The sequence below is a fragment of the Pimephales promelas genome, chromosome 3, assembly GCF_988280905.1.
Source record: "Pimephales promelas chromosome 3, fPimPro1.hap1.1, whole genome shotgun sequence".
In the NCBI taxonomy this organism is placed as follows: domain Eukaryota; kingdom Metazoa; phylum Chordata; class Actinopteri; order Cypriniformes; family Leuciscidae; genus Pimephales; species Pimephales promelas.
In genome coordinates, this window is record NC_142771.1 from 5,477,085 (window position 1) to 5,489,642 (window position 12,558).

General features: G+C 37.2%; 1 protein-coding gene across 1 annotated transcript; it reads right to left on the reverse strand.

The window, feature by feature from the left end:
• Positions 1 to 6,573: 6,573 nt before the first annotated feature.
• Positions 6,574 to 11,272, reverse strand: LOC148981925 (uncharacterized). Its single transcript, XM_089127786.1, has 2 exons — positions 10,588 to 11,272; positions 6,574 to 9,356 (listed from the first exon to the last, which is right to left on the reverse strand). The coding sequence occupies exons 1-2, from the start codon at positions 11,270 to 11,272 to the stop codon at positions 7,405 to 7,407; spliced, it is 2,637 nt and encodes an 878-aa protein (XP_088983912.1). The 3' UTR covers positions 6,574 to 7,404.
• Between the last annotated feature and the right edge of the window lie 1,286 nt (positions 11,273 to 12,558).

The following is a 12,558-nucleotide window of genomic DNA, read 5'->3' on the forward strand; positions in this document are numbered from 1 at the left end:
GACATTGAATCAACGTGGAAACATGACATCGAAACAACGTTGATCTGACATTGTTTTGCTCATCGAATTAACGTTGAACCAACGTCAGACGCGTCATTCTTTCAAAACTAACGGAAAATCAACTTGAAATCAACGCGTTGTTTCAACGTTATGAAAGCAAACCAATTTTCGATTTTCATTTAGCTTTGAAGAATGCCGCGTCTGATGTTGGTTCAGCGTTAATTCGATGAGCAAAATCAACGTTGCTTCAATGTCATGAGAGACGTCGTTTCCACGTTGATTCAATGTCAGTTTGCTGTCTGGGTACTGACTAAAGAGTGACTTTAAGTAGCTTAACAACAAAAAATGCCAAGAAACGGCTGCTTTTATCATGCTCGTTTTGTAATCGCTAGTTTCAAGTTATTTATTTCTGATTAGTTTTCTAAGAAAAGTTCAATTTGTTGGTGAAATTATGGGTTTGCGTGATGCTGTTCTAGGGAGGCGTGTTGCGGCGGCTTTAAAGCGCTGCAGAGCTTCTGGCCAATGGTAGAATGGCATGGTTTTGGGGTCACGCATGTCTAAAGCCCTATTCGCACGGGATTAGTATTAACTGGTGACCTGTAGTAATTTGTAATAATTGCGGAGTTTGTCTGAGATCTTAATCCCGTGCGAATCGGCCATGTCTGTAATTTGTAAAGTAAAAATTCCCCCGCAAATTACTATATTTCGCCGAACACCGAGGTCCTGTGATAATATTAGTCCCGTGCGAATCGACATCTCTGTGATTTGGCCGGATCGTATATTATTTTTTCAAGGTTTTTGTTTCATCTGCGCCTTTTTATCCATCTTTCGCAAAGAATAGAGGCTGGGTTTGAGTGTTTTGATAGTATTTTGGGTGCGTGGTCATATTTTCCACACTATAAAGTCTTTAATTTTCTCAAAAAACGACAGTGCGCTTTATAATCCGGAGCGATTTATACACACGAAAAGACACACTGTGCCCGGCGCTGCTCGCGTTCATAAAGCGCTCCCAGTTCACAGTAACCGGGTTGTCTCATTCAAAACAGCCAACTGTCAGCGAGCCGCCGCACATTGAATAGGCTACTCATATGAGTCAGGCTGCTAATGTAAGTTGTGCCCGCCCCAGCGCGCTCACATTAGCTACTAAATAAACACCTCACCTCCAGCGCCGGACACTCGCTACATTCCCTTTAGCCTTTAGAACATCTAGTGGATGCATAACGCAAATCCAGTCAAACGTTTGACTGCAGTAGCCTATCTTATGCGCTTTATAATCCGGTATGCCCTATGAAAAATGTTCTAAAATAGGTAATTCATTGAAGGTGCACCTTATAATTCGTTGCGCCTTAAAGTGCGGAAAATACGGGTATAGGCTACAATTTGCAGAAAGAGAAAGCTGAAAACCATCAGAAGAGCAAAAACAAAAAGAACGATTAAATGGAGATTAATCATGACATGTTTAGCAGCATACGGTACACTGTTAGACCTTACCAGGTTTTTTTACAGTAAAATGCTGGCAACACTGTTGCCAGTTATTTACTGTAGAAATGCACTAAAACTCGAGTTAACTAAAAAAAATACAACTTATTAGTTTTAGTGCATTTTTACAGTAAATTACTGGCAACAGTGTTCTTCACTTGCAGAAACCAACTTAAAAGAATCAACTAAATGTATAATGCATTAATAATGTGAGCAAGGTATTATTGTGAACTTATTTAATTAGAAACAACAAAAATTAACTTTTGTAAATAAAGAGATTTCCACCGGATTCTGCGACTAACACAGTCAGTGCCTTTTAAATAAAGCAACACACAGCGTATCATCAATGATTGTAGATCTTCTCCTGGACTGAAGCACAGGCTCTACTCTTCAGCACAACGGTGACCCAAAAAACAAGATTTTACAGTAAACTACTGAACCTGTTTTATAACTTACAGTTTATTACTGTTAAAATACATTTTGCGGGAGTGTCTTTTTATCTTACACTGTTAACCCTTTCAACCCCACAGGAAAATCCACACTACAAAGAGTAAAAAGTAACATTGATGCAGTGTTGCAGTGAGATAATTAAGGGAATATGTAAGTGATTGTTGAGCATGAACACCTACTGTTAACAAGCAGAATCACTGAAGGAACGAGGAACAACAAGAACAGAAAATAGAGAAACACAAGAACTACAACTGACTTCAGCCATTACACATTATTACACTTATTATTAACCAGTATGGCTTTATTTCTGTCATACATCTATAGAAGATGTTGTTGAGATGTTTAATTAAAAATGTTTGGTTTGAAGTTACCATTATAGAGATCAGTGTTTGCTTTAGTTGGTCTGCTGATGCTGTAACAGGAGATTTTCTTTTGACACTGTGAGAAATCACACTTGTGCAAACACACAGTTTAGTAATGATTTAATTTGTCAAAACATGAAAATCATCATACTGTCTGTTCATTTACTAAATAATTAATTCAGTTTAATCCTCAACATTACCACCACCGTGAAACCACGGCAATTAATTACGACTAATTTTTTAACATATCATACATAAGGCTGGGCGATATATCGCACGATATTGTTATGCGCATCTAATCAGTAAAGCCGGTTCCTTGATTAGTAGTAAATCACCTTCACCTGCTTACAAATGGACGATATGAGTGTTAAATTAAACTGTTATTTAGATAATTAAGTGATTCATTTAGTGATGATTGAGCATTATTAAAGACACCTGATGATAACAAGCAGAATCGCTGAAGGACAAAATCACAAATTGTAAGCCACCGTTATGGAGATCAGTGTTTGCTTTAGTTGGGCTCTTGACACTTATGCTCTCACTTTACATTTTGTTTGCCTGTTGATATTGACTTATAACAGGCAAATGAACAAAGGCAGCTGTGATCCGATAGTGTCGGTTATGTTTTGACATAATCATGCAATGATCTGAAAAATGAAACTTATTCAGATGATTTGGTTTAACTTGTTAGCTACAGTTTTGTGGTTTTACAGCGTATCTGTATTTGACTTATAACCTAAAATGTTTAATAAAAAAATATTCTATCAAATCACTGTCATCTTTATTCAGAAACACAGAGATCAATAATCAGCCTGTCTATATCAACTGTGGTGATATGTTGCCACCAATCACAACTCATTAATGACTCCCATCATGCATTGCGGTATGAATAAATTATGATCTGAATTGTCTATCTATGTAATTTACTTTTCCTACTTGAATATTCTACTCGTCACCGTTGTTGAGAAGCATTGACTGAATCTTGAGGTCTGTGTGTGCCTAAAGGAAAGATTTTTTTTTTTTTAAAACAACTTTTGTGAAATTTATTATATTATATTTAACGTTCTGGATGTTTATGCAGATTCTCAATTATACAGTAACCAACAAAGTAAATCACAGACATACATTTTAAATGATGAAAGTCATTATATAACCAACATCAATGTATAATTGCTTATGTTTGCTCATCTGACAGGATTAACTCAGATGCAACAGCAAATTAAAATATAAAATTTTTAATGTAAGGGTCAAGAGCCCAACTAAAGCAAACACTCATCTCCATAACGGTGGCTTAAAATTTTAGATTTTTCTCCTTGTGAGTCTGCTTGTGATCATCAGGTGTCCTCAATAATGCTCAATCATCACTAAATTAATCACTTAATTATCTCATTAACTTTAACACTCTTGAGTGTTAATTTAACACTCATATCGTCCATTTGAAAGCAGGTGAAGGTGATTTACTGCTAAACAAAGAACCGGCTTTACTGATTAGATGCACATAACAATATTGTGCGATATATCGCCCAGCCCTACCTGGAACCCAGCATGCACTGCTGCATGAAACTTTTGAATGTTACCATTATTGAGATGAATATTATAAATGTTGATGTCTGTGTGTGTCTGAGACAAGTACGATATTATTTTAATGTATTATATGATTACAATATTATTCAGAAGATATGATTAACCAACTTATTGATTTCATGTAGTAAATTCCCAGATTTTTTTATACTCCTTATGTAATGTAAGTTTCATATTATATACCCATATATTCAAAGAGTATAAATGGGAAAGATCTGAAATTCAGACAAATCTAGAATGATCATGACATTACTGCAAAAGCCAATGACACCAGATCAGTTTCTTCTTGACTTTTTCTTGCTATAACAAATGTGTTTAAAAACTCACTGTCACAGCAGTCAGAGAGAGATGAATGAAACAAGTTCAGCGACAAAAGACCTACTAAAGCAAACACTGATCTCCATTATGGTGACAACAAACTTTATTATTAATTAAATTCTCAACAAGAACTTTTGTTCATGTATGAAATAAATAATGTTAAACTGGTTTGTAAACTGTTTTCACACTCAGTGTTGCTGGAAGTCAGTTGTAGATCTTGTGTTTCTCTTTTTCTGATCTTGTTTCTCTGTCCTTCAGTGATTCTGCTTATCAGGTGTTCATCAGTGTCTCAATTCACTCACTTCTTTTCATTCAAGTGGACTATATTAGTGAACTAATGTAGGGAATAGTGAATAAGGGTATAGGGTGTGAATGTGATTATGAACACAGTCTCTGAGTGTCGATTATTAATTCACAGTATATTCCTGTAGGCTAGTTTTGTTTTCTACGGTATATTACTGTTTTAATGGAAAATGGTATGATAGTGTCAGAATTTGGCCTGTTGCCAGTATTTTACTGTAAAAAACCTGGTAAGGTCTAACAGTGTATGGTCAGTGTGTTCTGCTTTAGATCCTCTTTGAAATCTTGCATCATGTTTCGAAGAGTGCCGATAGCAGCCAGGATTGCCGCGTTGGATGCGTCATCTGCATGGGCGCCAGCAGCCACGACATCGTCTTGTTTTGACTTTTTTGGTGGTGCCGGTGGTTTGGAAGGCAGTGTTAGGCTATTTTTGGTACCTTTTATATTCGTTTCCATACTTTCTGTACCACAGTAGTCGTGTGCTTGGAGAGCCTTCATTTTAGCATTAGCTTTAGAGCTAGCCATGTTATGGTCTACAACGTTCTCCAAGGAGTGCACAGGGTTACTTACACGTTTCTAAATTATTAGGATAAGATCCCTACGGTTTTACATTTAATAACTTAGGGTTTTGATAAGTTATAAGTACATTCCGTTGATTTTAAAGGTTTTGCTACTCTGAGCTATTGAGCGTCCGCTCTCTACGCCATCTTGCCACGCCCCCGAAATGGCTGGAAACAACAAGTCCGAATGATCAGAGGATTAAATTTACAATAGGATTTCAGTCAACGAGAGCTGCAGGTTTTGTTAATCTAGGAACAATTATTAATTTGAAATGTATATTTGACACGAAGGACAGTGATATATTCATTCAACGGTGGAAGCTGTGTCTAATCATTACCAGGGATGGGCAGTATTTCAGATACATGTATTTAAAATACGTATTTGAAATACAAAATACTATTTTGTATTTTAAAGCCTTTGGAAAAAATCAAATGTAATTTGTATTTAAATACATTTAAGATGAGTATTTTTGTATTTTCAAAATACTCAAAATACTTTGAGCCAGTCAACCTCTTTATCAGGGTACTGTTTTCATGCATCAAGATCAGAGGAAGGATTTGGACATCTTGAAGTATCCACTTATTAGACAGCTGTTTGTGAGGTTCAACACAATCATCCCCTATTCAGCTCCTCTAGAGCGTTTGCTTTCCGTTGCAGGTTTAATCAATAGGCCACACAGATGACGCCTTAAACCCAAACTTTTTGAAAAGCTGGTGGTGCTAAAGGGAATCGAATAGATGGATGTCTGAAACACATAGGTACACCACATGGAGGAGTACACCATCAGTTATTTAAAATATAATTGACTTGTATTTGTGTTATTGAGTTCTTGTTACTGAGTGTGAGGTAATGATGGTGATAAAACATAATAAAAGATGTTTGAAATTAGTTTTTTTTTTTGTTTGTTTTTTGTAATTTTGTATTTCCTACAGGGCTGGGGAAGGTAAGAGGTAGCCTATATAAAATGAAAACGAAAGTTTCTTAGTAGTTGCACACATCTGAATAATTGTTGGCATTCAGAATAGGCCCAGATAGATTTCAGCCTAGATTTCATCAGGGATGCCTGCACTGAATCATTAATTTCACATGTATTTTCTGTATTTGCAAAATACAAAATACTGTATTTGTATTTAAATACATTTTTCCACACAGTATTTTGTATTTGCATTTAAATACATTTCCATGTATTTATGCCCATCCCTGATCATTACAAATACCGAGCTGTGGTCGTTTTCTGATCTGCCGTAAATGCTGTAGCAGCTGCAGATGTGTAATAAACAACAATTTTCATATTAAGTCTTATTGTTTCTTAATTACCTTAATAATGGTCTTCAAAGTATGTGTTTGTACATTTTTATGTGGCATTTAGTTTTTTTTTTATTAAAACAAATTAACCATTGCCATCTAAAACTGAAAATCAAGTATCTTCAAAGTATGGGTTTTCACATTTTTATTTATGACAATTATTTAAAAAAAAAAATCACAACCAATTTGTATGATTACAACATGTAAAACTGACACACCAACCTCCTGCACGAGTACACAAAGGGGCTCAAAATGTTCTATTCATCACAAGAATCAGTAAATTTACTGTTGGGAATATGAGCGACTGACATGACTCCTGAGCGGATCTTCAACAATAGTTTAGCAGCCAGGACTCGGGGCTTCCGAGCACCACGAACACCAGGCTAAACCGTCCGTCCAAAATGTCACGGTCATCGTGCAAGAGCTGCCCAGCACAAACCTCCAAACTTTCTGCCTCCTTCACTTGGTCCTCAGTTGTGCAACAAGAGGTGAGGCGATAACAATCCGGCTTTAAATTCTGTATATTCGGCAGTTTCTTTTCCAACAACGGACCGAATAGCTTTTCTCACGTCTTTCTCCGCTGCCATTACTGAACTGAAACTGACACGCTTACATCAACGTCATCTTTATCATCAGCCACTCCCTCTATTCGCTGATTGGTCCTACAAAAAATTGATTTCTGGAAACCTAAGGATACACAGGAGTCCCAGACGCAGTACTGAAGGAAAATGAAATTGAGCGGAAGTGCGTAGGGCGCAGCCAGGCTAATGAATCGTCAAAGTTTGTCGCAATGTTAAGTCTATGGGATTTTTTGGAAATTTGTTCGCACATCGTACCCCCGATTGCTTAGAAAAGTCATAGCACACCATTCCCGAATAATCCGCACATTTTGAGACCTCATTTTAAAAAAACACAATAGTAATAGTGTTGCTTTGCTTTCAGCAAGCACCACTAATAATAAGAACCGGAACAGATACAATAGGTGCCTCCGCACCTTTGGTGCTTGGCCCCTAATAAAAGAAGCATTAGTATTGCTCTTTCACAAATATCACAGAATGACACAACTGCCTTTATTTCTCTGTTTTTCAACTTCTTGTCGTAGCGCTTTAATTTCTTCTCCTTTTTGGAGCTTCAGGTGTTGATAAAGTTTCTCCAGTAGTTCGTGTTGTTTCTGACGTTCTTCCAGCATCTCTTTGAGCTCCTGAATGTGCTGCTCATTTCTCTCTCTGAAATCATTCAGTTCTTCTGCTTGTTTTCTGGCTTCATCTTCATGTTTCTTTGTTATGATTTTTATTTCCTCTACATGATTCTTTCTAATATCATCTCTCTCTTTCTCTTCTCTTTCTCTTCTCTTCTTCTCCTCTTCATCTCTTCCTTTTTTCACTTTTTCTTGCTCTTGTTTCAGATCTTCAACCATTTTCTTCCATCTCTTTTTCTCTTCTTCTCGTCTCTCATCATCTTCCAGTTTTCTTTTCTCCCACTCCTCTTTTCTCTCTCGTTCCAGTTGTTCATAATGTCTTTTCATTTTAGTTTTATTTTCTTCATATTCTCTCTCTTTTTCTTCTCTTTCTCTTCTCTGTTTCTCTCTCTCCTCCTCTATCTTCTGTCTTTCTTCTTCTCTCTCGCTCTCAAATCTCTTTCTCATTTTCTCCAGTTCTTGTTGTTTTTCTCTCAGTTGTTCTTCGTGTTTCTCTTTTCTCTTTCTTTCTTCTTCTTCTCGTTCTCTCATCTGTCGTTTCTTTTCATCCTCCCATTCTCTCTGCTGTCGTTTAATATCCTCTTGAGTCTCTTTTCTGTCATTTTCAGCCTCTTTTATTTTTCTTTCCCATCTCTGTCTTTCTTTCTCTTCCTCTTCATTCCTCTTTTTCTCTTCAGATTCTCTCTTTTTTATTTCTTCTTCTTCTTTCTTTTGTACCTCAGCTAAAATGCGTTCTTGTTCATGTTTCATCTTTTTTTGATCTTGTCTGTATTTCTCTTCTCTCTTTCTATCTTCTTCTTCTCTTTCTTTTTGCTGTTTTTCATACTGTAATCTCTGATTTTCAATCTTTCTCTTCATTTCTTCTATTCTTTGATGATATTCAGCTCTTTTCTGTTTTTCCTCTTCTGATCGTTTCTGGTCTTCAATCTCTCGTTTCTTCTGTTCTGCTTTCTCTTTCTCTTCAAACTCTCTTCTCAGTTTTTCCTCTTTTTCTCTGATTTGATTCTCCATTTTCATTCTCTCCTCGTCTGCTCTTTGTTTCTCTTCCTCGAGTCTCTTCATCATGATTTTCATTTCCGATTCATATTTTGCTTGTAATTCTTCTCTCTGAGTCTGAATTTCTCTTTCTCTCTCTTTCAGTATTTGCTCCATCCTCTTTTTAATGGACATCTCTGCCTCCTCAAACATGCTGTTAGTGAAGTATCGACCCTCATTGGTGTTTTTCACTTCTTCTATCATGTTCAACAGTCGAGTCACTTGAGTTTTGTCTTGTTTTTCTCTGTTATTGAAAGCCAGGAATCTGTTTCCACAATCTCGGATCAGTTTCTTCAGTTCTGCAGATTTACTTCTCTTCACATAATCTTCTATAGATGTACCCTCAAGATCGTCTCCTCTAGTGAACAGGACGATGCTGAACTGAGCAGCTTTATGACCAAATATCTTCTTTATCAGATCTACAGTGTCTGTTTCTTCCTTGGTGAATCTTCCCAGACTCAACACAATGACGAACACATGAGGTCCAGGTGACGACAGTGAAACACATTTCATTATTTCTTCTGCCGCTAGTTCATTTGACAGTGTCGTGTCAAAGAGTCCTGGAGTATCAACAACAGTGACTGATCGACCAACTCCAACTTCACCAACTCCCTTCTCACACACAGTCGTCACTGAATCTGTGCTTGATTGACTCACAAACTCCTCTCTTCCCAGAATAGTGTTTCCTGTTGCACTCTTTCCACTTCCTGTCTTCCCGATCAGAACAATCCTCAGACACTCATGATCATCTGATTCACCTTCAGCACCTGAAATCATGTTGGTATAAATAACAGCCACATGTCAGTCAAGAGCAAATAAATAAACCATAACTTTTAGTTTCGTTTTGTAATCCGAACAAGTGTTTACATGTTCTCTCGGTCGGATTAAAAAGGAGTAAACCACCCCTTTCAATCCGATCGAAATTCTAGACGGATCGAGCTCAATCGATCAATTAAAGTGTTTACATGAAGGTTTTTTAGTAGGGCTGGGTATTGAGACAAATTTCACAATTAGATTCGATTGCGATTCAATATTGATTATTTTGGATATCAGTTACAATAAATGGCCATTTTTCTCAAGGAAATCAAATCTCTTAAATGCTGTAAACTGTGGGAGTCTAGTTGTAGCCTACTAGGCTTCATTAGCCTAATATGAAGGTAATAATGAACTGTTTTGTAGCTATACAAACACTTAAATTACACTTTTATTTATTTTTATAATAAGAAGAAGATTGTATGAAATATAAACATTTAAATGGTGGCTGTCATAAAAACTTGCCAGATTTATTCAAATATGCATTAAATATTGAAGAACATTAAGATTATAATGCATATGTAATATGGTGTATATATTTAGCAAAATGCTCCTCTCTAGAGTTATTTTTTTCTATCTGACTAACGAGTTTATGTGGGTTTTCTGAGGTAAATATGACGATGACATTGATTACAAGCTTAACTGACGTCTTTCCACGGTTGAAACGCTGATTGAGTGAATCAATGTCACATGATACGGATTTCGATAAGTTGTACTCTATCTTTAACACACTTTCAGATGCTCATTCATGTTTATTTGGCGCTGTGACTGGTATTATTAAACCGGAAGAGAGATCAGCGCTGCTGCTTCTCCAGAGCGATCTCACGCCACAGCGCCAAAACGCTATTTGTGTTTTTGAATTTCTAAAGAAAATGGACGTAATTTGAAAATTGAGACTTTGTTTCATATCAATAGTAACAAAGGACAAAGATTATTGCGATTTTTTGGATGCGTGCAGCCGCGATACAATGTCCCATTCATTCAAATGAAACAGGATGACTAATCGATTCTTGAGATTTAAGAATCAATATAGTCCGATTGAGCAATCAATCCGATTATAAGGGTCCATGTAAACGCAGCTACTGTCACATCACCAATTAGATTACATCAATCTCTTAGAACCATGTTGAGCCTCATGACTATAAAAAAAACATTTTGGTTTAAATTAATATTATATGCACTCACCTTCTGGCTGAATCTTCTGCTCTAACGTTTTGATTTTGATCTCCATTTTCTTCAGTTTTTCTTCATATTTCTCCTCTGTTTCATGTCTGACTCTGTTCTCTTGAGCTTTCACATACATCTGAACTGAATATGGTTCAGTGTTCATCTTCTCTATATATTCCAGCAGTTCTGGGATCTGTCTTGAGTTTTCAGGGTCCTTTAACCCCATCACTCTGTACTGACCTCCACAACGACTGATTAAACTCTGAGATTCTGTGCTGACGAATTCTGGTGCGTGTTCTCCAGTAGGGAGATCTGAGATGAAGAGCACCATGAAATGCTCTCTGGAGTCAAATATCTTCTGGATCTTCTCCATTTCTGCTTTGTTATCATTATTAAATGGGCCAGCAGGAGCAATGAAGATGAAAACATGAACTCCAGGATCACAGAGAGACACACAGTGGAGGGTCTGACACATCACTTCCTCCTCTGAGAGCTTAATAAGAGCTGGAAGCTGCACCAGACTGATCACACGTCCATCTATCATCTCCTCGGACACTAGTTTGGACTCAATCTCTTGTGACGTTGAAAAAGTTTTTTCGCCCCTGAAACATTTTGATACGGAGGCCTTCAGAGCTTCGTCACCTCCACACAACACCAGGTTCAGGTTTGTTCCTCTACATGCCCGTATTGACACTGAAAACATGTTAAGAAGAAATTAGGTAGGTAAAAATCCTTAAACACAATCTGTATTATAAATAATACAATCCCAGATAGCAACGTTCTCTCAAAAAATGATATGTTGGCTTTAATTAACTTTTTTATGTCAACAGGTTCCACATAACTGGGTTACGGTAGCCTCCTAAGACCTGGATGTCCACATACGTGGACATCACATTATTGGTTGTGTGTCCAGGGGTCAGAAAGTAAAAGCCCTGCCATATTTTTATTCCACCCACATCAAAAACTGCAGTGTTAAATTAAGGCCCTGTTTGCACGAGAACGCTCGCGGGTGAAAACATAAAAATATTTTATCGGATGACGGTGACGGCGTTTTTGAGGCTTAAAAACGCAAAAAAGTGAAACCACCCTCCAGAGTGGAAATCTTAAAAACGCTCCACCGCCACGTTCCCGTGTAAAGAGTGAAAACGCAAAAGTCTGCTTGACAGTGAAGGTTGTACACAGGCGGGTGGACTTGGTGCTGTTGTAGTATGCACTCTTAGCCGCCTGGATTGCACACTACATTGAATTTCACACACTTTTGCGTCACCATTTGCACACGGATTTCCCACACAAAACGCTCATTTAAACGCAGAATAAAAAGTGATGACGCAACGCCACTTTTGCGTTTTCTCTTTAGAATTGTTTCCATGTAAACATAGCCTAACTTTACTGGGAGTTTATTTGGATCCAGACTCAAGAGTGTTAAGGCCCAGATAGCAAACTTACTCCGGAACGGATCTACCGGAGGTAAGAACAAGGTCCGGAACGGAGTCCACTTGCACAGCGCAACGGATCCGGAACAGATAAGGATTGCGGATCCAGAGATTCAGATCCACGGCAGACCCGATCCGGATCCGATCTGGACCCGTTTATTTCGGTCTTCAATGTAATTTATTTACATTGTTTAAATGAGTTTTAGATGTTGATATGTTTCATTTTAAGTCACCATTGTGGTGATCAGTGTTTGCTTTAGTTGGGCTCTTGGTCCCACATCGTATTTTAGCGGTGGGAAGTTCGGATCATTTTACTGACTCGGGTCTTTGAGTCTCATTCAGTAAAATGAACGAATCTTTTATCTAGTTATTTTGCTCACTTCGGTCATTTCATAATTATATAATTAAAATGTCATGTTAAATATCCCAAAACATCTAGTACTTATGAAAATCTTGATTACATTTGTAAAAATAACATAAATAATAGGGTAATGCAGCCAAAGCCAAAAGCAACTGAAATAACTGTATTAATTAGTTGCTGGGTCTCAAGTTCAGG

Bases quoted from the DNA above. Each gene is read 5' to 3' on its own strand.
- LOC148981925 (XM_089127786.1), bottom strand. From the start codon at position 11,272: ATGTTTTCAGTGTCAATACGGGCATGTAGAGGAACAAACCTGAACCTG. The intron at 9,357-10,587 runs GTGAGTGCATAT...ACATGATTTCAG, and splicing joins GCAGAAGATTCAGCCAGAAG to GTGCTGAAGGTGAATCAGAT.